General features: G+C 39.4%; 2 protein-coding genes across 3 annotated transcripts; one reads left to right on the forward strand and one right to left on the reverse strand.

Annotated features, from left to right (window-relative positions):
* Nucleotides 1-1930: 1930 nt before the first annotated feature.
* Nucleotides 1931-12677, reverse strand: cep44 (centrosomal protein 44). Its single transcript, XM_076091083.1, has 10 exons — nt 11864-12677; nt 10346-10493; nt 10006-10143; nt 6611-6685; nt 5831-6025; nt 4792-4920; nt 3677-3775; nt 2910-2978; nt 2678-2715; nt 1931-2293 (listed from the first exon to the last, which is right to left on the reverse strand). Exons 1-10 carry the CDS (start codon nt 11953-11955, stop codon nt 2209-2211), a joined length of 1068 nt encoding a protein of 355 aa, XP_075947198.1. The 5' UTR covers nt 11956-12677; the 3' UTR covers nt 1931-2208.
* On the forward strand, nt 12170-24635 carry fbxo8 (F-box protein 8). 2 transcript variants are annotated; one of them, XM_076091085.1, is made up of 9 exons: nt 12170-12287; nt 12377-12612; nt 14250-14352; nt 16321-16404; nt 17787-17931; nt 18409-18535; nt 18876-18994; nt 19337-19533; nt 21668-24635. In XM_076091085.1, the coding sequence occupies exons 3-9, from the start codon at nt 14250-14252 to the stop codon at nt 21853-21855; spliced, it is 963 nt and encodes a 320-aa protein (XP_075947200.1). In that variant the 5' UTR covers nt 12170-12287; nt 12377-12612; the 3' UTR covers nt 21856-24635. The 2 variants fall into 2 exon arrangements, with proteins under 2 accessions (XP_075947200.1, XP_075947199.1); XM_076091084.1 differs by having other exon boundaries at nt 12257-12612.
* The last annotated feature ends 964 nt before the right edge of the window (nt 24636-25599 follow it).

The raw sequence follows: 25599 nt of genomic DNA on the forward strand, positions 1-25599 counted from the left end.
CAAGGAAGTTTCAACTAAAGGCCTGTAGTAATGGACATGGTCTGTGCTCAGCTGCAGGGGAGAGATGTGTGGGAGTGGTTCAGGGGAACAGTGCAATGGTTAATTGGCACAGCTGTAACCAGTTGCTAATTATCCCTGATCCTTTAAGCAGGAGCAGAGGAGCCGGGCAGCCTGAGAGAGCGCACGGCAGTTTACATTTTCTGTTTGCAATAAAGTACGTTTGTGTGAACATTGGCTGCTGTAAAGTATGTTTGTATTGAGGTGGGATGAGAGGGGGCAGAAGAACGCAGGTAGGGTTAAAAAAATAACTTTTATTTGTCTTTATAACAGGGATTACATCTTGAATTTAGATTTTACTGCTAATATTAAATAGATTCAAACAATTCCTAATCTGTGCAGTAACCTAGAATGGTCTGTTCACAATTGGAATAATACCTGGACAGGAAGGAGACGAAACTCAAATTGTGGACAGGTTGCTGACCTTCGTATTATACGGTCTATGGCGTTAACAGCTGCAGGTACGTTAGTTTATAGCAACACACAGACCTGTGTAATGGTCATTTTTTACGTAGTATATATTTCTACTCAGTATGTTGTATTCATGCATTAGTAATTTTGCACTGAACTTTGTTGAACTTCACCGTGTCTCTAGTCTATGGGGTGGGCCAAAATGAGGGTTGGCTGGTTTAGGACCTTCTTGGTGAGGCCCACCGGGTTGGACAAGGACAGAAGCGATAGGCTCTTTACGGGTAGGGCTGAGCATGTCTGAGGCCGCCTGGTACTGCTCCACTGCTTCTACCAACTCGGTGGCCGTTAATTTCAGGTGACTGATTACGTTTTTAGGCTCACAAGGCAGAGCTCTTGGATAACGATCCTAGAGTCTCTATAATGTCATGTTGAATATGAGACAGATGCAGCAGACACAGATTTCCTCATGTGCTCTGTCTGTTTTTGTTTTACACAAGCAAATGTGTAACCTTCCTAAAATTAGAATAATCCGTTTTCTTTTTTTCTTCCGATGACACTAATTACATAACTTAATAGAAGAAATAAGAAGAAATAAGTTAACATCTATCTATGATGGTTGTTTCTTACAATGGTTTATTCTTTCAGTAGTTACAGTAGTTTTATTTTGTTCAGCTGGATGGATGGATAGTCCTTGTGTTAAATAAATTGGTAGGGTGAGGGTTAAATGGTGTAAGTGCCTCAGAATCATTTGTGAATGTAGACAAAACTCTTAAAATTATAACATTTGTTGAAAATCTGAATAAAATGATGACATAATTCACATTCAACAGTAGAATAGTTTAAAAGCAGTGTTTTCAAGAAGTAAACATGTGCATGCACCCATCTGTTTGACCTAATAACAAAGAGCTGCCCCAGGCTGCTTAAACATGCTCCGTCTGATCAGGGCCTTACAAGAGTCATTTGTCAGCAGTGAAACAGTTGAAACACAAAGCTTACCATGTACTTGATTTCTCACGAACTCACGTTCAGAGGATGCAGAACCAAAACATAGACAAGCAATCCGCTATAACTATCTATTAAGCTATTTTGTTGAGATGCAGAGTGTACGCCTGGAGCTTCTATTGTGACACGTGTGTCGAGTAGGTGGTCCTTCAATGTGACAATATGCAGCCTAGACCACTGCCGAATATGGTCTCTTTATGTTCATCTCCTCACTGGTTGTTAATGAGTTTGCTTTGCTTACAAGGTGTCTACAAAGTCGTTCTTTGTAGTTTCTGGTTGCTTTTTGGTTTACGAGCCTTGAAATATTTCGTGTGTTCATTGTCAAAGCAATGAAATGTGATCCACAGTATAGATAACATTGACTTCTGTTGGGCTGACTGTGTGAGTTATGAAAAAAGTGAACACAATTGAGAAATAAGTTACCAATTTCACTAAATGAAAAACACTTCAAACAAGCACCTTCAGTTTTAACATTTGTACATTTATTTGTGATAATTAGAAAATCATTGACTGCACTCTCATCAGCCAAGGCCTTTATTCCTGGACATTCATTCAGTCATTTCCCTTAAGACTGGAGTTAAAAGCTCCAACAGTAGAGTCTCTTGTCTAAAGTTCAGATAGCTTGCTAGGAAAAATACAACGCAAGCGGACAGGCAGATAATGGTGATAATTAGGTTCAATTATGAACATTGACAATGCCAAAACAATAGAAAAGTAAAATATTTCAATGAACCCAAACTAAAGTGATGAATATTTGTCATAATTAATTTGCAGTGTTGTGGAAGATTCTGTGTTCTTCAGCAGACTGGAGGTGCTCTTCAACCTAAAATGTTCAGACATACACAAACACACATATTGTAAAAATGATTTCATTATTAATCTGATAAACCCAACTAGATCAAAAAAACATTCATAAGATTCAAGGTTGGAGGGGCAACTGGTGCTGCTATTATCAAAGCAGGATGGATGCAGCAAAAACATCAATAACTGTGTGAAAGGTATCAGATCTTAAACACAGCTAACTTTGTAGTTTTGTTGGAGGGCACAGCTAACAAGGTTAGCCAGATTTGGAACTTAAGTTGTGTACACATTTAAAAAATGGGAAAGCTAAAAACACATCAATGAATGAAAATCAGGGAGCAGACTGATTTCCCAACCAGGAGGTGGTGAATGTGAACTCCTTTTCAGTGAAGTCTGGAGAACTTACATGCTGGTGATCCTCTCTAGTCTGTCTTTGAGGTCCTCCTGGAAAAATAAACAGGACAGACAAGAAAACAAAGCTTTCCTCAATGTTGTGGCTGCAGTCCAGAGTATGACAATAATATACAGTATATTACTTGTTTGATATAAAATAAAATAAAATAATGACCTAATGATTGAAATCTAATCTTTTTTTGTATCCATAGTGACAGCAAGATGAGTCCTTTGCTCTGTCTCACCTTTGAAGCATCAGACATGGTGCAAGAAGAGGACGAGGCAGATGACGGACACGGCAGCGGGACACTTAACTAAGATAAAGAGACGAGAAAGCAAAGGTCATTTTAAAAATGTGCTTAGTCAAGGATTCATCTGAAAAGTGGTTTAGTGCTAGTTTCAAGCTAATCACAGTTTAACCACCTCTGAAGGTGACCAACACTACAGCTTAACCTATACAAGAGTTTCCCACTATGAACAGATTTAACGGTTGTATAATCTGGTAAGTGCAGTGACCTTCCATCACCATCCCCCTGTCCTTGACTGAGGGTAAGATGGAGCATCATGAGACTGAAGTTCTTCATGTACCAGTCTATTCAGATGCACATGTATACCTCACTGTCTCGGCAATCGTGAGATGTTTGATGCAACTGAACAGCTACGTTCCTGATACATCAACATGACTGACGGACTTCACTTTATTACAGTATTGATCCTGGTCACATTCTAGTGTTCATTACGACAGGCTACTTGACCTTTTCCAGATAAAATCCAGTAATTCTGTCTTGTAGCCCTCCAAACAACGACTTGTCTTCAGGGTTTTCATCTTGTAGTGTATACATTACAGGGCATTAGCTTTGATTAGCAATTTGTTACAACCCACCATTGTCATGTGAAAAGGCTTGTTTAGTAAAATAAACACACTAATAAGCAGAAACAGACCACAAAACAAGACATTCAGTGTAACAGTCTACGAGGAGATTCAAATGAAATGTCACAGCATGTACACTACCTGTATATTGCTCAGATCTAGTTTAGTCTCCAATAACAGCACTCTGCTCATCAGATTTTCCCAGCTCTCTCTGGATATAGTGATGACTTCTCCTTCATTCTGGAGTAGAACATGATAAATAGAAAAGGTGGCTGCAATGGTATGTTACAACAATATAATATACAATCACAACATATCACAGGCTGAAGTGAGCTATTGCTTTTATAAAAACGGGCATCAAGGGTGGCATAATGAGTTATAGCCACATTTCAATTTTAAGTTTTTTCTTAATGAATAACAATATTCACAATGAAGAAAACTGGTCAATCCTTGTTTTTGTGGTTCACAGGAAGGAGGCACTGCTTTATGTGGTTTCATGTATTCGGTCTCACGTCTTTCACAATTCTTACCTGTTTTATGGTGCCTATGTATTTATAGTTATTTGGATCTATCAGGGCATGGCCACCATTTGACATGTTTTTCTACCTTGTCTTTTGGCTATGTATTGTTTTGAGAGGATTGCAGCTGTGTACAGCCCTACTGCCCAAGCAATAAAGTATATCTTATCTTAAAATCGTACCTCCTGGGCTGGCTGGCTGCCTGCACATATCGAGGCGGGTGCTATGGAACATAGTCTACACAGGCAGCTAGCATATTTCTTTTTTCATCACATGCTATTGTTATATTGATTTCAATTTGGCTATTTATTTACATTTATCTCAAAAAGTGTCCAGTAGGATGACTTTGATAACGGCTTGTATTAGGCTTGCCTGCATTTGTTAAACAGAGGTGTATTGCTTGGTGAGGATGTTGCTCTGCTCTCTCCGGTCCCTGACTTTCAATAACCAGTAGCTCTGGAGAGAGGTTTCACACCTGTGCCCACTTATGGCCATAATCTCTATCGTTTCCTTCATTTCTGTTCATTGTAACATAGCAGGGTATTTCTCTTTCAAGTCTTATCCCAAATAAAGTTTCCTTCCCAATCCTATTTTCTGGGGCTATGGGCCGACGGGAATTCCTTGAGCTTGAGTCCTGTATGAACCAAACAGAGTGATTGACTTGAGCTACCCATTTTTCTTGCTGCCTGTCAAATGAAGACAATATTAAAGAAGTAGAGTAAAGAATGTCATATCAACCTTGTCTGTGATTCTCTGTTTGTCGAGTTTCTCCAGGCGTTTCTCCAGGATATTGAGCCTGACCATCCCAGACAGAAGACTCCCTAGCTGAGCTTCCAGAGCTGAGAGCCTTCCCTCGACCTCTGATGACTGACAGACAGTAAACACAGTTACATTACACGTGTTCCGACTCCTCTGCAAAGATGTGTGGTTGATCCAGTGGTCCTCAGAACTGTAGGCCTTTCAAGGTTCCGGTACAGAACTCAAACCCCAGCATTGTAGCTTCTCCCATGAGAACAACGTGACCACTCAAAGGTCGCGTTTGCTTAAAGATGGGTTCAGACTACAGGAGTTTAGGGCCATTTCAACCCTGAATCACCCCCCGACAATTGGGAGGGAAAATCCGGTATTGGTCTGTACTGATGTTCGGCCCAGATAATCTGTTAATGTGACTACAGATCTAGTCTTAATCCTTCTGAACCGTTCGCAGCCTCACTAATTTCCAAACGGAGATAATAATAATAACCATAATAGCCAATGAGAGACGAGCCATGGCAGCTGACAGTGTTTCCAGGCAACGGTAAACTTTCTAGCTCTTGAGGATAACGTTAGCTAGCATACCACTGTTGACAGACATTAAAACGGACACTTAAATTCTCACCCCCGGTTCTCGCTGAATAGAGAACCCGTGTTGACCACGTTCCCCCATTCCTTTTCTCATCCAGACTCTTTTAGCCTTCTGCTTTTGTTGTTTCTCACTGCAAAGAATTTCTACAGCAAGTTGTAGAACCACCTCAGGCCAGTTTTGTTTACATCTGCTTCCCCATTGGATCACGTGAGAGAGATCGCGTGAGGTGGTTTGTTGCTCCCTCTGGCACAAAAAGCTTAATGATACCCTGTAGTCTGTGATGTGCCATTAAATTCAAATCTTGAAGTGTGTGCATGTTTGAGATTAGAGAGAAGAACATTTGTGAAGATTCTTCTTATGTGTGTCATGATTTTAAAACTCCTGTAGTCAGAGCCCAGCTTTAGTCTTTGTACTGGTTAAATAAATGCTTACGTAAAGAATGTTATCCTTGTCCTCCTCATGTCCTGCCATCTCCGTGATCCCATTTCCAGGAGAATTGGAGGAGTACACTTCATTACGAGAGGTACAGGTTACATCATGGGAGGAGAATTCTTCCACAGAAGAGGAGTTTTTAGGAAAAGTGGAGGAATTTTCTACGTGATTCACAACAAATGGCCTCTCGGACACCTTAAACACATAAAAACACAATAGTATTTAACTGAAGAGAACGTCCTAATGCACATTTCGTCATTCATTTGACACATCACACCTTTCTGTAAATATCACCCCCTACCTGCTGATTGCTGCTCATTTACCACTTGACATCCTTGCTAATGTTCCTGTATATTTCAGTGACATTCATTTAGGTTTAAAAGTATGAATTGCTTCTCTGTAACAAAACACACCCTCTGACAAGCACATTCAAGGCTCTCACAACTTATGCCATACTGATGAACAGCTTATTGCATTTACAAAAACTAAACTACCCAAGAATGGATCCATTCATAATAGACAACTAATTTCTTTTGTCTTTAGGTAACTGGCTTTTTAATTAGGTATCTGTATTGTCAAGAAAGCTGCCTTTTGTATTATTAAATTGTACAGAATATACATAATTGTCTATTTTTTATGGGTATACACCTGCTCTGTTCCTCAAATGAAACAAGTCAAAACTCAACACTGAACTCTGGTCAGTGTTGACGTGTCAACGGAAAATACAGTTTTGGGCTTGTATGGTCAGAGTGTGTGTCGGTATCTTTACACGATACTTACAGTGTCTGCATCAGTCAGTGTTGGATGAGCTTCTCCTCGGTCATCCTTGTGTGAGGCAGGACATCTTACTCTTGGCTACATCACACATAAAGACACAATCCTATTGGTTATGTTACAGAGTTGCTGTTTGTCGTCATTTTTGTTAACCTCTAAACTTCCCCACTGTCACCGCACAGATAGTAGCAGTCCAATGATTTGTTTTAGGTCTAGGGGATTGAGTTACTGCTACACTTTATGGCTGTGTGTGGCTGTCCCCTGGTAGTGTGACTGGAACACGCAGGCCATCTGTAGCTTAGTGAAAATAAACTTTCATTACCCTGATGATCATTACAATTTTAATCCAGAGCTGCCAGTCCAGCCAACTAAGCTGGACCACATCTGTCATCCAACTTTGGGCAAATGCTCTATTTATGCCTCAATGTATAACAGTAGTGGCAGTGAAGCTCTCTCATTTAAGTGGCAGGCCACTATGACCGACTGAAAACAGCCTGCCAGGTCTGTCTTTGTAATAGGTGTTTATTGTAAAGACAGTGTGTTCCATCAATCCACGGGCCTCATTGTTGTATTGCGTTCTGTTTTAAATAAATATGCAAATCAGAAAAAGGTACCACTTCTGGATGTGTAGCTTCAATTAATAACATCAGAATTGACACTGTCTCCACAAAGCAGCATTCTTAATTATGCAACCCATCATTTTGTGAGAAATTTTAAGTACCAGCTCTTTAAAATCATAAAATCAATTGGATGAAAGCTTATTTGAAAGAAGTTTTCTGAAGCTTTACTAAAATGCTCATTCTTGGTCTAGACCAGGGGTCGGCAACCTCTCTGTTGCGGCTCCCTGAGGTCCCCAACTGCCGCACCGGATCCGGACCCAGGAACTAAAAACCGAAAGATAATTCGGAATTATACATATTGGGCACCGAGTTTAAACTTTAACCGGCGCCTCTTATTCAGCTGTTACGGCACTTGTTCGGCGGTGCAGGAAACACACCGACCAATGCATTGCAAATCACATCATATTGCAGCTCAGCCAATCAAATATGGGTATTCTGACAAGTTTCCTGACTCGAGCGAGGTTTACACACACCGTGACACACGGGGCTGAGACAAGGAAATAGAAAGAAGAGCAGGGAAATTGCGCTAATCGAAGAAGTTATCTCACATGACTCTCTCCAAAAAGAGAAACGTGTTCAGAGAGAATATAATTTATAAGCAAGAATGAACAGAATCTTATATGTTAATTATTCCCACAGGCAGTTAAATCCTCTACCCCTGTCAAGCGCTTTTCCCTGCAGGTAACTAATCATGATTTGCAGACCCCCGCCCTCGGTAAACTATCAATGGATAAATCCAAAAAAAGAAAAGTCACGGAGGAAAATAGAGTTTAACTCTGCGTGGACGTATTCATTTGCTTTCACTGCCAACGATGCTGGCTTACCTGCATGCTTCCAGAACAAGCACACAGCATTTGCTGAAAAGTGTCACCCTGGAGATGAGCGAAAAAGAGCGATTTCTCAACTGCTGCAGCAAACTCTCCTCTTCATAAGAGTTTGATATTGTTATAACAGGTAAAATTGCAAAATGATGTCAAGAATTGTCTTTATTCTTGTTCTATATTTTCATAAATACAACAAACTATAGTTTTTGTATATATAATGTAACTATATATACAACTTTATAAGCTGTGATATCAAATAGCTTTTGCGGCTTCAGACGAATTTTATTTGGTAGAAAATAGGGCAAAATGGCTCTTTGGATATAGTAAAGGTTGCCGACCCCTGGCCTAGACTAAACTGACTAAGCATAAAAAGGATAAGGTTGTGTAAATATGACTCAAACTAACAAGGAATTTTGATCTCAGGTCTAAGACTAAATATAAAAGTAGTCGACAAAATGAACACTAGGCATGCCCAAGCTCTGTCCTTCTGTCGGTGGTCAGAGTGTGTTTTACCTTTAAGTAACGTCTATATATTTTCTATAATAAACAACTACAATTTGTTCCTTGAGATTGTGGTGGGGCTTGGTGTTGTATATATTGTGGCTCCAGTTCCGTCACTAGACCCTGAAAACCTTGAAACAATACCAATGGGCAGCATATTCTTGCATATAAATCTTGCCATCTTATCATTGACAGCCTCTTTACTCCTGGCGAGGGTCCTGAGGATGAGTATGTCAGACACGGTTGTACTGTTGACATGGCTGCTTTCGCATCTGGTGGCTCCTCTGCCTCGCTTGGGTGGAAAGCTAGCAGGTGAGTCCACAGATTTGTTGTCATTGTAGAGTAACATCCAATCCACATTGAAAGCGTTTGAAAGATTTTGTCACTCGAGGAACAATCAGTCCACACCTACTCAATCTACACATAGCCCTACAAACACTATTGTTTTCTTCCCATGGACCCCACATAAAAACTATTTTGGTTCAGTAAATGTCTGCTGTCAGTCAGCCTGGTGAAGGGACGATAGCGGGCCGCTGTCCACTCAGCTCCCCAGCAGCTGCTACTGACAGACGTTTACCAGAAACAGAGTCAGTGTTTTGATAAAATGTCAGAACGCTTATGACTCGCTTACGTCGTGCTTCCCGTGGGGATTCCCAGTAAGTCAGCAGAATTTTGCCATCTCCGGTGTAGAACTCAAAATACTTCCACGTACTGCTTCTCAGGTGTCTCGTTGTTGTAGTTATCTGATAAGTGTGGTTTTTCTTGCTAGTGTCCTTTCATGTACTGATGGACTGAGGTCAATAAAACATGCAATAAGTCAAGCCGTTAGTACATTTTAAGAGCACGCTCTGCTGGACCACTAGGTAAACTACTTGAAAAGGTGTGTTGCGTATACAGATTTTGCATTTGAAAAGGTCATTACAGTTTAAATATTTAATGTTTTCCCACATTCGAACAAAAGTACAAATTTTGAATAAATAGTGTGTGGGATAGTACGTTACAGTACTAATAACAGAAAAAAATCTAACAAAAGTTTGGTCTCACCAAGCAGAACTGATGAATTCAATGATCTTCATGATCCAACATCTCAGATTGCTCTATATTGTTTTTATTTTAAATCCCTTATTAGTCCCGCAGTGGGGAAATTAGTTCTCTGCATTTGACCCATCCCTAGTATATAGGGAGCAGTGGGCTGCCCCTGAGAAGCGCCCGGGGAGCAGTTAGAGGTTCAGTGTGTTGCTCAGGGACACTTCGGCACAGCACATGTAGTAACCGTGGACCGAACCACCATCCTTGCGGTTACCGGACAACCCTCTCTACCCCATGAGCCACGGTCGCCCATAAAAGAAGGCAGACTGCATTGCATTTAATGTTACCAATTACACTTACAGATTATGCAATCTGCTTTCAAGACACACACATGTAGATAAAAATAAACCATTAAAAAGTTCTGTACCTTTTTCAGCTGGTTGTGTTTCTTCAGGACCAAGTTAATGATGTCACAGATGACAGAGATTTTCCTTTGAGAGAAACCACACTGGAGGAACTGCTGCTTGGTCAGTATGGGTTTATAGTGGAAGATATCTCTCAGCACCTACACACACAAAACACACACATATAGTGGAACGGACAACAGGTTAGAAGAAGAATTTTGAGTGTGAAATAAAAATCCACTGTTCAATTCAATTCAATTTATACAGCCCAAAATATAGACAAATGGGAATTGAGAAACTTGACAACATTTTGCAACGCTGCATCTGTGAAAACACAGCGCTCAGAACGTGTGTATGTGTTACCTTATAAAGAGTGTCAGTGAATCGGAGGTCAGTTTTGCCAGTCAGCTCCTGTCCAGCCTCCATTAGCTGCTTAGCAAAGGGTGGAGAGAAGGAGGTGAGGGTGAAGCTCACAATTGGCAGAAAAGCAGAGGGATCTCCTTTGGAAAGGCTGGTGGAGAAACAAAGAACAACGTGCTAAACTGTGAGAAAAACTGCAAATGAGGACAGAGAGAATCTGATATGTAAAGTCCACGCTGCTAACAATCCTACAGTTGTCACAACTCATCCTAAAATGAAGTTCATACACAGTTGTGTTTGGGCAAAAAGTGACTGACACATTTCATTTCTTTATATGGTGCCAGAATTGTATTAGACAATAGTTGGCAAAATCAACAGACATATTTTGCTTAATGAAGTGAATATAAACTCATTGGCAATTAAACTGTGATGTACTGATGATTTATATACAACTATTTGTATGTGGAAAGGTAATTATTAATTCATTATTATTATCTGAATTAATCTGGACTAGATGACCAAACATATAGTCTACCAGGGTATGCTGCTCAGAAACATCATGTGTGTAGACAGACATATGCATTGACATACACTCTATATTCAAATACATATTTATCTGAACACACTCTGCGTTTGTTTATGTCAACTCACAGTTTACATTTTCAACACATGGTTCTTATGTTTATTACATGGAAGTGTTATGCTCATCATGGTTTGGTGCATTTGTAAAAAGTTGTGTATCAGATCTTAAAACATAAACAATGCCAGCCAGCGCTCACATCTCATAACCATTGCTGTGTTTGTGGTAGATGTCTATGTCTGTGAGTTTTCTACAAAATAAAGCAAAATATTGAATTCAAACAAACAAACAATATGCAGGTTTGGGTGGTGGCCAAGGAACACCTAGAGACAAACTGCAATTCCTTTTGGAATAAAAGTTTTGCAGAACATGGTCATTACGTTACACTGTGACAATAGTGATGCCTTGTGGTCGACAGGCAACGTTACAAGAGGTATTCCACACAAAGTCATTGAAGACTTGAGGACATGTTCTATGTCTTTAATAAGGTAGGTCATTCATTTACATTTGCAGATTACACCACCTGAGGCAGAGGCCACCACATACTGGTGTTTGTATGAACCAAACAGCAGATAAAGTCGTACACGCAACGTTAAGCATAGTAAGAAAACTAAAATGTTTTAGTTGTCCCCGACTGTAAACTGCATCGGTATTATTTAACTGTTAGAAATGTAACAGTAACGCATGCAACAGTTAAATCTTTCATATTCCGTTTGACAACACCGTTAGCGGTTAACGTTAGCTAAACTCGCTGACTGCTGCTACCACTAGCGTTAGCTTCCTACTGACTGTACGTTAATGTCACATGTCACGCCAGGCTAGTTAGTTAAATATTAACGTGTGGTGTTATATGGGCTTCTAGCACTGGAAACCTTTATGTATGTTGGAGTTGCTGTGCTTTTATAAAGCGTCCGTCAGGCAGATATGTGTTGTGTTGTTACCCGTTGTAGTCGACATATCCTGGGTACTTTATCGCCCGCAGGAGAGTTTCCAGTTTACGAAGACATCCTTGGACATCTCCAGTGGACTGCATCTTTATCTGTAACAAAGAGAGACGCGCCAAACTAAACGGCTAACTGGAGTGGCAACACAAATACGGTCGAAGCAAAATTAGACAACACTAACTACAACCTTTACGTCGTGTTTGAATATTCAAATAACAGTGTTACAATTTCAATGAGTTCGCTGCAGTCTTCTAGTGTTGCCTAGCTAAGTTTTATTTCGTCCCGTCTGGGGAAACGAAGGAACAGTCGTTTTGTTTCTACCGGGTGATCAACAGCACGAAACATGATTGGCTGTTGTACGCAGGTTGACGTCAGTGACGTAAACTGTACGCACACTGTTCTCTGCTCTTTTCCCGTTGAGGTTAGTTTATTAATTTGTCATAGGCAGCGCGTATTCACAAAGAAAACGAATGATGTTGACTCACTGTAAAAGTCTTAATTTTCCTTCAGTTCATCAGTTTCTGTGATGACCGGCAGATGGCACAGGAGGAGGAGTGAGAAAACAGAGGATGGTAGTGGTAGAACAACGACATGAAAGGTTCCTCCTGAGCACGGGAGCAACTGCTCTATTTTTAATTGTACTTTGCTAAGTGACATGACAACTGGATACGTTGGATAGCAAGGACACTGTATTTCCAGCTGTACTTGTGTGCAGGTCGGGTTGTCAGAGGAATTACTAAACTCAGGTAAGTAGTTCAGGGTTACTGTATCGTACTCATTAGGAAGTACTGCACTATGCTTGAAAAATAAATGGGGCCAACGTCCTTTAATAGTGCAGCAAAATCAATTAGTTTGTCTTCGTCAACTTAAACTAGCTTTGTAAGCTAACTCGGGGATTTATAAGATCAGATTGTGAGTGAAAGCTAATTCAGCCAATGACCTTCCATTTTGAACGCTGTTTTGATATGTGTGACCAATGATATCGAAGGGAAGGCGGGACTAAAGGTCAGACTACCTTGCTAGCTCGAACTTCCAACGTTGATGTTTACAACAGTGTAATGGATTTGTTTATGCAATACAGCTGACGTTAGTCAGGCTGAGAGGAAAGAAGTGTGGGCAGTTTAATACTGAAGAAGGACCGGCCGACAGTGCATTGCTGCTTTGTTTCTATTCTGAAGTTCATCAGCACAGAGTTGTGACAATGCTCTAAGTAGATGCTGATGAGGTGTCAGAAGGGTTACATGCATTCTTAATTGTAAGAACTCTGAAATATTGTCTAACACAGGAAACTATAGAATGCAATATATAGCATGCCGTCATACATTATCACTTAGTTCATTGATTATTTTTTTCATAATATAATGAAGTGAATAAGCAGTTGTAGAACATTATGCATTGAATTATAAAATAACTAGCTGACCCAAATATAATCTGACCTTGTTGAATGGTAGCTGTATGCTATTGAAGAAGATACTATCATAGGCATGATTGAGTCTATCGAACACTGTACAGTGTTAAGAATTCCTATGTAATAGTTGAGACTTGAATGGAACAGTCTGGTTTTACCAGTTTTTAGTGTTTTTCAGCAGCACATATGCTTTAACATGAAAGACTAGCAGTGCGAACAAATTAACCAGAGGAAATGATAATAACACATTATATCATTCCCATTGTAAACACCAGATTGTTGGGAAGATTTTGTATATAACTAGTGGTGAATTATTTTATTCACTAGTGGATAGTCGGAATGATATGATACAAGACAATGTATTGTAAGAATCTGAGAACCATTCCGCCCAGTGGTTAGTACATGTTGTTTGAAGTACAGTGGGCATATGGTATTCTTATATGAGTGAGTCGTATCTTATTTGTGATCATCTTCAATCAAAGTGTTTCTGGATTTTTTTTCCTGAACTGATTTCCACACTGTCTTGTGGAGTTGCCTGCTCTATTAGGTTGCCAGTAATGGAAGATCATAACAGGTTATATTAATTGTTTTCCTGCCTAACTAGTAACTCACTGACATACACATGGATAAGATGTTGACTTTTGGAAAACCACAACTAGTTTAGTCAGATGTATGTAACCAACATATTGTTTATGCACAATACATAAATGGGATATTGAAATAAATCATCACAAATATGAGCAGATTATTGCATGTAAACATACTGCTGTACGAGCAGTTGTCCAATGTGCTGCTCACAGTACACCCTTTGATCATGTGCAGTACCTCTCCTGTGAGGTATAAATGAGAAAGAGTGTGCAGGCACCGTGTGTCACTTATTACCTTACACGTGGGTCAGCTGTGTTACAGCATATTGTTATATTATATCATCATCCAAGTGACCAGCTTGTATTGTGTTACTGCGCTGCCATATAGATGGGTCAAGCACTGTGGAGGCTGCCTCCCAGACAACAGCTGCAGCTTCAGGAAGAGCTTGCAGACCGACTGGCTGACCGAGGAGGAGGAGGACAAGAGCAAGGTAATCCTCACATTTCTTTACTAATTACTTTTGGCTGAGGATTTTAAAGTTTGTGCGTGACTGCTGCTATCACAAAGGTTGTGTTTCATTTCCGATACAATATGAGTTTGTTATTAAGGTTTATTTATATATTTATTTAAGGTTCTGGGTTTCAGTCCGTATAAATAAACTTTCAACTCAATATTAGCACAGCAAGCACCAACTTAAATATCTTTTTTTTTTTTAAGTTCCTGTTTATGTTATGTACCTCTAATGTTAATAAAATAAAGAATATGGATTTATTTAATTGTTTGACTAGACATTTTGAACCTCAAGATTGTGTTATTTGTCAAAAATATAATCACTGTCGGTGTGTTCCTTCAGTAATTCCACCAGACACAAAAAAAAGAATAAGGGCAGGTAAATCAGAGCCAGATGTCATCGTGTACCTTTTCCAAAAGTTCTTAAGACATTTAAAAGAACCAACACAGTTTAAAATTGACAGACGATGAAATAAATCAAACTCAATCTGTGCAGCTTCCACCCATTGCAGAATCATTGCTGTTCAGAGAAAATAACAGAATGAACTGAAAATGACATGCACCATGTCATGTCGCATAAAGCTTCAGTTTACTGCTAAAAGTGAGAGTAATTCTTTAAATGAAGTGGATAAAAATACACCGGATGTTTATCTATCACTGTATTATCCAAATAACAACTAGCAATAACAAGTGGTTTTCATCAGTGGTTAGTGTTACACAGTTACATTATTATATATAATATAATATATATATATAATATAAATATAATATAATAATGTAATATATTATAAAATAATAATAATAATATATTATATATAATCACTTCATTAGCTTGGTCTCCATCAGCCTTTTACTCTTACTAGTTTTCTGTTTCCAGGATTCCAATACTTTCATCCTTTTGTCTGCTATAAATCTGACTCCACCTGTCATTCTTGCTCCGGTGTTTCTCAAAGCAGTTTTTCTTGTAATTGTTTTGCCCCTAGCAATGTGTCTCTTTCTTGTTGCTATGCTCCTAGGATTTTGCAAACAAAAGTCTTGAAGTGTAATCTCTTGTAGTGGCTTACAGTAAGTAACGTTTTACTCAAAGGAGGCGAGTAGAGCAAAAAACAAGTTTGAACTTAATCACTACTTTCATTCATCTGAAATTCAACGAGCACCTCATTTCATACATATACACTATAATGAGTGTCAAATTTTCAGGGTTTTACAATTTACACAATAAACTAAAAGTAAATACTGTACATTGTGAAGAAAGGCACCAGTAAAACCATACTGTATGAACACATTATTAACAAAACTGTAAGAATAAAAAAGCGCCAAAGATAATAATACATCTGACTGAAGTTATCTGTTGATCAAGGCAAGACAAGTTTATTTGTACAGCACATTTCAACAAGGCAATTCAAAGTGCTTCACATAAAAGCATTAAAAGCATCAAAACATAAGGCAAAAGAAAAGGAGATTTAAAAACAATTAAGAACATTCATTGAAACATTAAAATCAGTCATTAAAACACTAAAAAGCAGTGTAAGAAATAAAATGCAGTAGTGAAATGCAGAAATGCAGAAATTGATTAATATCCTTGAATCTGGTTCAATTAAAGGCAGCAGCGAACAGAAAAGTCTTCAATCTTGATTTAAAGGAGCTGAGGGTCTGCAGCTTTCTGGACTTTGTTCCAGAAATGTGGAGCAGAAAAACTGAACTTCTCCATGTTTAGTTCTGACTCTGGGAACAGAAAGTAGACCAGTCCCAGACGACCTAAGGGGTCGGGATGGTTCATAAGGTAGATCAAGTTAAATGATGACAAAAACTCTGTCTGTCTGGTCAATCTTAAACCACAATGCATGTTGGGATAGTCTCCTGCTTCTCTGTCATGCTAAATAGAAGTAAGCAAGTCATGAAAGTGATGGAATAAAAAAAGTAGAAACAACAAAGTATCTTCTTTTAGGGAGAGATGGAGATCCCCAGAAAAGAGCTCCTCAGCCGTGTTATGGCCCCGACATCTATCATCTGCTGAGAACACGCATGGGAGGTACGAACACACACACTCTAGCTACTAACGCTCGCTCTTATTATGTATTTTGAATGTTTTTACTGATCTTTGGTTGCCCCTCTCCTTTCCATTATTTATGATGGTGTGTGCATACAGTCAGCATAGTTAGAAATAACAGGGATTGGTTGCCCACCTACAGAAGAAGCCATCACTTCCATTGAATCACGTACAGGGTGATACATTCCAAACAGAGATAGATAATCCAACAAGGTTCATGCATTTTTGCTGCCTTCATTTGATTTCATTGAGGTGAGTTAAGGGCTTTAACACCAGTTAGTACATTAGGATTAGGCTTGAAAAACTGCTAAAAGGATCTTAGTCTTATGGAATGCAAGTTTAATGCAAGCAATATTTCTACTCTTGCAGTGGTTGATAAATTAGATTAAATCTAAACCAAATTTCCACCAAGGCACAGGACAGGAGTCTCTATTCTTAATTTTTCAGTATGATACGGGCCATGAGTGGCCAACCGTCACCTGTACTTTTTGCAATGAGTCCGTCCACATATTGAATAGAGTGTGTCAATGGGACCAGGTCTACTTCCTGTCAGCTTATGTCATTCACATACACTGCAACAGGAACTAAACTGGACCACATCTGGAATGTTTACATTTACAACTGTGAAATGGGTCGGAGTTTTAAGGCAGCCAATAAGAGAGAGCTGCTTATTTTTGCAGTGTGTTCAACAGAAGTCATGAGGCAACAAAGCAGTCAATCTCTTTGAGCGCTACCTCCTTCTACCTTTTTTATTTGTGAAAAGCTCTGCACTGCTCTTTAATTCATTTTAGGGTTGGGAAATAGAATATTACTGTCCTCTAACAGCAAAAGAGGGCTGCAGGGATAAGGTATTTTTGTAGGCCAATCCGGAAGTTAGCATTGCACTCGTTTTCTCGACAAACAGCCAATGGGATTTTTCCATTGCGTTTTGTATTATTGCAGAAAATAAACTCTGTGGCAGACAAATGTTGTCAATACTTAGACGTTTTGTTCACAAGGTAATGTTATGCTATAAACAAACTGACTAGAGGCTGACTAGTGAGTAGATGACTTTCCGTGTTCGGCGTGATGACTTTTAATTTCCCCGACAACCTCTGTAGTCTCATTTAGCCACTTGTGAGCAACTGCCTTTTTTAAGACACGTAAAAGCTTCAACATTTTGGAGTGGGATATTTACTGACATATTTTATGTCGTAGAACAAAACGTTAAAATCTTTTAAGCTTGTGTTGAAGACAGACCAGTCATCTCACCGAAAACCCATTCAAAAAACCTGTTGACTTCGAGACGAGGGAGCTGGACATGTAAGACAGTTGACTGATCTGTTTTCTATTTCTGCCTTCCTCCTTTTTATCTGTTCCTGTAGGTAAGGAACAACATGGTTTTATAGATTTGGAGATGTTGCCACCCGAATTAGGTATCACCATCCTGTCATACCTGAATGCTACTGACCTGTGCCTGGCTGGCTGTGTGTGGCAGGACCTGGGAAGCGATGAATATCTATGGCAGGGGTGCGTGTCTCAATAAGATTACCTGTCTAAATACAGGTTAAGGGAAAAGAGGGCTCAGAGCTAAGACACTGAGTTTTAGTATTGTATGTATTTCCATTCTGTTAATGTCTTTTCATTGTCACAGTTAAGAAAGGCTGTATTGTTTTACATAAGTTTTTTTGGCCCACCAAAAATATAATTTGGCCACCAAATTTACCGGTTTGGTGACCCAATGTGTACTTTAAATGAATAGCGTCTATCTCTGAACTGCATTGTGTGATCTGCCACACTGACATACAAAATAAATGATGACAGATAGACTTTCAGGAGAAAGTTCAAGGTAGTAAAAACTTGTTTTGTCAACTGCTGTCTTTGTCAGTTGTTTTCGGTCAACTTACCAGACAGCTTTTTGTTTTTCACCACATGTATGCAGTAAAGTTCTATTATGTTGTTTTTTATTTGTTTCTATCCTTTAACCCACATGTGTCGATCCATCAGGCTGTGTAAGTCCACATGGGGACACTGCTCCATCTACAACAGAAGACTACCTGCTGGTTTCTCATATAGAAGACTCTACTTACAACTAGATGAAGGCTGCCTGACATTCAATGCTAATGCACAGGAGGTAACACATGACAGCTTCTGCAGTGTGTGTTGAGTGTGAGCACATGTCGGTGTCTGGAACAGTGATGTCACGACAAAATGATGTTTGAAGTTGAAGTGAGAGAAAAGTGAAACATCAGAGGCTCAGAATGATGACATCATCAAAGTGTGTGTGTGGATGGATTAAGAATCTGTTAGGTCTGCATTCACAAGATATGATTCTGTCACTCTCTTGTGTGTGTGTGTGTGTGTGTGTGTGTGTGTGTGTGTGTGTGTGTGTGTGTGTGTGTGTGTGTGTGTGTGTGTGTGTGTGTGTGTGTGTGTGTGTGTGTGTGTGTGTGTGTGTGTGTGTGTGTGTGTAGGGCATCGATTATTTCATGTCTAAAGGTATACTAGTGGATCATCCAACAGAGCTGGCTAAGTTCATCTTCTACACCAGACGGCTCCACTGGAAGATGCTGAGGATTTACCTGGATGAGAGGTTAACACAGAACCACACAGAATACCCAGAAATGTCATCACTAGACTTCCACAACAACACGTGATACTTCTGTGACAACAGCTCTTTTGTGCGATTCTTCTGTGTTGCCTTAAGAAAGTCTAAAACCATGCCCTAAAATAATTAGATGTATGATTTTAGATTATTATTTTTCTGGTTATCTAATGTGTCTGCTATGATATTAAATATACATTATTGGTGCCCCTTGTCCTTGAAATAAGAATTCCAAATCTGATAATTCAGTAACTTTCATTACCTGTGTACAAATAAAAATGTCCCATCATGCCATTTGGTGTGTATTTGTGTGTGTCTATGGATGCGCAGGCGGGACGTCCTGGACGAGTTGGTGACCCTCCATAACTTTAGCAACCAGTTCCTCCCCAACGCTCTGCGGGACTTCTTCAGACACATCCACGCACCAGAGGAGAGAGGAGAGTATCTGGAGACCCTCATCACCAAGTTCAGCCACAGGTTTTGTACCTGTAACCCTGTCCTTGTCCGAGAGCTGGGCCTCAGTCCTGGTTAGTACACACACACACACACACACACACACACACACACGCACAGACATAAATACTGAGCACATACTGTATGTTAACTATAAGGGCTTGTAGTTGTGGTCCTATGCTTATTGGTAATAATTAAATACTTACACAATAGTTATAGTTATGGGTCTTTGGCGGACTTATGAAACTGTGCTTCATAGCAAACAACAAAAGTGTCTTCACGCTAAATGTATGCTGGTATAAAACCAAGTCAGTCACAACTAAATATTCACTGTAAAAACTAAAGAAAAGTTCTTGCGATTGTTACTATTTGATGATCATTTAACTTTAGTCAATATAGCAAACTTACAATATGGGAAATCAGGATAAAAAAATGATAGATTGATTGTAAACATGTGTAAAGAATATGATCCAGGATGAAGTCAAGCAACTTCAGGTGCTAAGCAGATAGAACTTGAGCCACAAGGCCTCCTGTCCACCATGGAGACATAAACGGACAGAAAGCACAAACACACTAGAGGCAATATTCAAGCACACCATTCACACCGAAGGGAAAAGAGATGAGTAAACCACACACAGAGGAAGAGTGACTTCATTCTCTCCTCAGGTAGACATTAATCCACTATATCTTTACATAGCAAATAGGCAAATTTAGCACCAAATTCATGTTCAGTGAGACTGATAAGATCCACCATGAGTCTAATGGTAGCAGGTACATACGTATCTGAAGAAATCAATCATTGAAGGTCCACTGTGTAGGATTTGGTGACATCTAGTGGTGAGGTTACAAGTTGGTTTAAATTCTGTGTCATATGCAAGAAGCCATCTGAGTTTTCTTAACTGGATCCACAAGTTGAATTGTTTTATAACATCAAACCAGGTGTGCAGGGTGAATGAGACGATGGGGTTCAGATGGGCACGATAAGTTAACATTAATTTGTGGTCTGTGATCACTGCTTGTACTGGGATACCTTTGCATTCATTTTCCATCGTAACCATTGTCACACCAAAGAACTATTATTTTGAATTGGGTGGAATGGATCTATGTTACATTGCACATGCTTTTGGCTTTTCTATCCTGCAATTTCTTGTTACTTAGTAGCCAAGATATACTCAGACACAGTACATCTGTGGTAAGCTAAAGCGATCCATTTGTACACAACTGTGTACACACACTTTGACCTGAAGGTGGCGCTAGAGGAAAGCTCATGGACTGTCCCAAATTAAAGAGGCTTTATCCTCTGGAGAACATAAATACATTCAGTCGATTCCAAAGAGTGATTCGATTTATATTTCTGGTGTTTGGGTCGGAATTTTGATTTTATGTTACAAGAGAGGTCAGGGGGTCATCGGAATATTCAGAAACGTCCTCTTTGGACCATTAGTACCCAACCTACCCTGACCATAACTAGATGTCACTATGTTTTAACCCTGAAGTCAGAGGGCCAAAAACTCAGACAGAAGAAATTATTTTGAAGTTACTTCTGAATCAATGGCTCAACCACAAAATGAGGGGGAAACCGTCAAGGTTTTATTTTCAAGTAATCCCCGGCTTCAGTATTGTCACTGGACCGTGCATCTACCAACTGAGGGCTTGGCTAATGTTAGCAGACCGTACAGAAACCAATCCCTGACTAAGTTACTGTTAACTCTTTGGACCTTCTCAAATGATTAGTAGGATTAGTGAAATGGTTTCGAGCCCAAGGCTGGAGATGGCTGGATGGCTGCCTTTCTCAAGTCAGCTCTTTCATTTCACTGCTGTTCTACCCCTTCACTCCTTAGAGAGCAATTTATAAGTAGCACAGTATAGATGTATGTGTCTTATTCATCATGTTAGGATGTCATTTAATAAGTCTTGTTTGTTTTACTGCCCCTTTTCTCCCCCTTTTATTGTGGCTCTTCCTTCAGTAATATTTTGGTTTAAGGTGAGGTGAGGCTCAGGTCCTGACTTAATGAAACATGCTTGAAATCCATGACAGGGTAGTCTCTATCTGACCAGTGAAACTTCAGCCTTTATGGGACTCTAGTGGGGCTTTGACTTCTCAGTTTGAACACTACAGAAATGACCTGTTCTCTTTAGAGCCTCACACTCCTGAGTTTGTGTGAAAGCTAGCGAGAAACAAAAACGACCTCTATCATCTCTCTGCAGATGCGGTGTATGTGCTGTGCTACAGTCTGATCCTGCTGTCCATCGACCTGACCAGCCCCCACGTCAAAAACAAAATGTCCAAGAGGGAGTTTATCAGGAACACTCGCCGAGCGGCACATAACGTCTCGGATGACTTTGTAGGCCACCTCTACGACAACATATACCTGATTGGCCACGTGGCTGTGTAGTTCCACCTACCAGATGTCCCAGAGATCCTCACAATGCACTGAAGAATAGGAACCGGTGATTGGGTTGCTATACATGAAAGAATGGAACACTGTGGAAATGGATTTTAACAATTTTCACAACAACCAATAAATCTTACGATAAAGGCTAGAAAAACGAATGAAATTCACCACTGTACTGTGAGAGAGACTGTGCTTATTTGATTTTAATCAAAGGTGTTAAACATCTGAAATGTCTTTCAAACCGTGTCACTGCAAAGGAGGTTTTTGAAGTGGAACAATGAAGACGAGCTCTGATACTGCACTAACGGATGGCGACTACTGATTGGTGGAGGGAGGAGGAGGAGCTCACAGATCCCGGGACAATGCTGCTGTTTTGCACTTGGACAGCAGCTTCACATTTACCAGTGGGACGAGTGACACAGGGGACGCTAATTCCACTCACTAATATCTCGAGTAGCATTTCCAGTAACATTATAGCTATTCGGCAAATCAAATGACCTTGATGCATTGTCCAGTGGTAACAACCAGAATGTCAAGATGTGTCAAGTGTCAAGAGTCAACTAGATCTGTTTTTCTGTGGCTAATACTAAATGATGTTTTTTTTTGCATCTTACACACTGTCATGCAAGAACACTGTCTTATTCCTATCCTTAATCTCTCTTATGTTTGTCTTTTGAGGTTTGCTTGTATGTGTTCCAATTCACCAAACTGCACAAAGACTTTAAACTTTGGACTTTCTCGTCCCCAAGGGTAAATTTCTCTCCACAGCACGTTAGACAATAGTACATACAACAACTCAACAGTACCAACTTACAATGTCAGACAACAGGACACACTCAGGTCTATTCAGCGAGGCCTGTTGTTTATTGCATGGCTGCAGGGATCAGGCTTTACCCAAAGCAAGTCCATCTACACCTCAGTGCTCTGTACCTGCACCCAGAGGCAAGGAGGGTGAGCTGGTGATTGAGTGGGTGTGTCTGTTGAGGTTAGAATGCTAGCAATGCTTATTGTTAAGCTCTGCGAGGTTGGGTGTTGGTAGACCAATTATCCTGGCAGCGGCGTTGGTTATGTGTATGAGTTAATTTTAGTCTATTTAATTTCGGTCTCATTAAAACTCCAAATGCATTCAGATTAAGAAATCTATGATTAATAAGTCAGACGAGCGCTTTCTTCCACTGTGGTGAAAGTTATCTGTATATGACTCAAACCACGGGTCCACTCCTGAATTTTAAAGAGAAAATTCCAAGTATGACAAATGTGAAATTATTGAACATACATGTAAATCCTAAAAACTGCATTCGTTAAAATGGATGGTTTCATAATAGTTCTGATTGTCGCACATGTAGGTAAAAGCAAAGTGTCATGTAGTATATTCAGTGTTGTAGGAACCAACTAGCTAATATTTCGTGTGAGCTTTTGTCCAGATTATGATTGAAATTGAATGTATTAAAGTGGTTACACACACATTACATTAGGGGAATTTGTAATCACAGTGCTTTGCTTTTGGAGGTGACATGCTTCATGTGCAGCAGATAGAGCACAGAAGCTGCTCTATTACGCTGCTTTATGAGGATGCTAGGTACTGTAGTATTTGGGAAGTCAGGGGTTCGTGATGGACCGGGCTCTAATTCTGGCTTCATCATCAAGGAAATGGCTGAAGTCAAGTGGAGAGAAAGACGATGTTAAGTGAAGTAAATCATTCTGACTCTTGAATTGTCACAGAAGGACAACACTACTGGCTGAAGCCTGTGCAGTAAATTGTATGAGGTTCATGAAGTTATTGTGTGTTCAGAATAATCCTGCTAGAACTTCATATTTTTGCACAATGCACACATTCCACAGCGATGAAGTTATTGCTGCCATGGTATAATGGCACAATCCATCAATTTACATTCGACATGTAGTTTTATAATGACTGTAAAACACCACAACCACTGCAGCTGTCAAAAGAGGTGTGAGTCTTCCAGAAAGGACAAATGAAAAAAGAGAAAATACTCTTATTTATCACTATAATTAGTAGCGTGGTAAAGTAATGGGCACATATACTGTATATGTGTAATGTGAAATGATGGATTACATTTGTCAGTGCAGGAATATGTGTGTTGTTTTCCATGGATTTCTTTGAAATAGTGGAAGCTGGAGCATATAGAGGTGAGAAGATGTGGCGTCTGATGCTACAGTGGTATTCGTGTGTGAAAGCCAATCTGGAGAAATGGAAGTGTACAAAATACTTTGATCAAGACGTATTGATGACACAATGATGACATTTTCATAAAAATGAAATCAGTTCAACAATGGTGCCCATCAGACCTCAATGCAGCATAATAGTCACTCTGTGCCAGTGGCTTCAAGTCCCAGCAGCTAGCATGTAGCCGCAACAGTGAGGTGTCACTGAATGTAACCATAGGAACCAACAGAATGACAACATGAAGCAGTTTTTTAAATCCCGAACTAGAAAGCTAGTTGCAATACCAACCAACATTTATTCATTTTTTGATTTGTTTTCTAGGTAAATTCTGTATAATAAGAGCCTCTTCATTGGATTGTAAATCTGACTGTGGCTAACCTCACAACATTAATAGTGTTGACGATTCTTTGTTGCTGATTTATCTCTGATTTAGAGCTATAACCTCATTGTTTTCTTTAAATTATGAAGGAAATGCACTTCCTGTTGTGTGTGTTTTTCTTTTCTTTGTTGTTACCAGAAGACTTTATGACTGACAAAATGTACTGAGAAATTGTTCCAATTATCTGACTCATTAAATCTGGGTTTGATTTTACTGACACGTTTCAACCACCTACAGTTCTACAGCTCGACGTTCGAAAAGGGAGAAATAGAGAATCAGTTCTTACACAGTAATCATTCACCACTCATTTTATCACTGAGTGATGCATATTTAGTTGAGTGATAGATCTGGCTTTTCTTCCTCACTAGATGATGGTGATAGCTCACAGTACAGCTTGAAAAATCAAATAGATGAAGAGGAAAGTGACATTTCAAGATTCTCTGCTTTCTATAGTTTTAATAAAACACAAAGGTCTCAAAACTGATGCTGGGAGAACGATTCCATGTTAATACTAAACTCTAAAATTATAATGCAGCCGTCAAACCTTTCTGATTATGGGCCATAATCAGAAAAATATATGCATTCACGGGCCGAACAATAGCGAATATGTACTTTTCAACCAGTTACACTCCGAGAAGATCAGTGTTCAAGACTAGAAAACCCCATGTGCCATACAAAATATACTTTCTATCAAAATATACGAAAACAGTTTAATGTTTGACATGGTACGTTCATTGGTGTCCCCAAATATTACAAATATGTATTTATATATCTGCTGCTCTTAATTGAATGAAAATGAAGTGAATCATTTTAAACTCTAATACAATTGCCCACTTGAAATATTTTGATGTTTTGTGTAAATATGTATAAATGTAAAGTTAAAACAGGCAGAAATTGCCAAATATTTTTTGTGTGCTTATGGTCTAAGGCCCCACTCAAAAGACTGCAATGCAAAAGATGTAAATCTGTCAATTTAATATTAAGATGGTACAAAAATATCGGTTACTGTACCAAGAGGTTAAGACAGATCATTTTACTAAATTTAGGCAACATCGAGTGTTTAAAGTAGGATGTGCAATCACATTCAACACAATTCGTTAGAAATGTGCCATATTCTAGCTTATTTTTAAAAACTCACCACGGCCTGCGGGTCATATTCTGGCCACCCCAGCATTAA

This window comes from Anarhichas minor, unplaced genomic scaffold (genome assembly GCF_050575085.1).
Source record: "Anarhichas minor isolate MPS153535 unplaced genomic scaffold, ASM5057508v1 ptg000014l, whole genome shotgun sequence".
Classification (NCBI taxonomy): Eukaryota; Metazoa; Chordata; class Actinopteri; order Perciformes; family Anarhichadidae; genus Anarhichas; species Anarhichas minor.

Coding starts and splice junctions, on each gene's coding strand:
- cep44 (XM_076091083.1), bottom strand. CDS start 11,955: ATGCAGTCCACTGGAGATGTCCAAGGATGTCTTCGTAAACTGGAAACT. Junction 6,026..6,610: donor CACTGACTGATGCAGACACT/GTAAGTATCGTG, acceptor TATGTGTTTAAG/GTGTCCGAGAGGCCATTTGT. Junction 4,921..5,830: donor ACAAGGATAACATTCTTTAC/GTAAGCATTTAT, acceptor ACTGTCTGTCAG/TCATCAGAGGTCGAGGGAAG.
- fbxo8 (XM_076091085.1), top strand. CDS start 14,250: ATGGGTCAAGCACTGTGGAGGCTGCCTCCCAGACAACAGCTGCAGCTT. Junction 16,405..17,786: donor GCTGAGAACACGCATGGGAG/GTACGAACACAC, acceptor CTGTTCCTGTAG/GTAAGGAACAACATGGTTTT. Junction 17,932..18,408: donor GATGAATATCTATGGCAGGG/GTGCGTGTCTCA, acceptor TCGATCCATCAG/GCTGTGTAAGTCCACATGGG.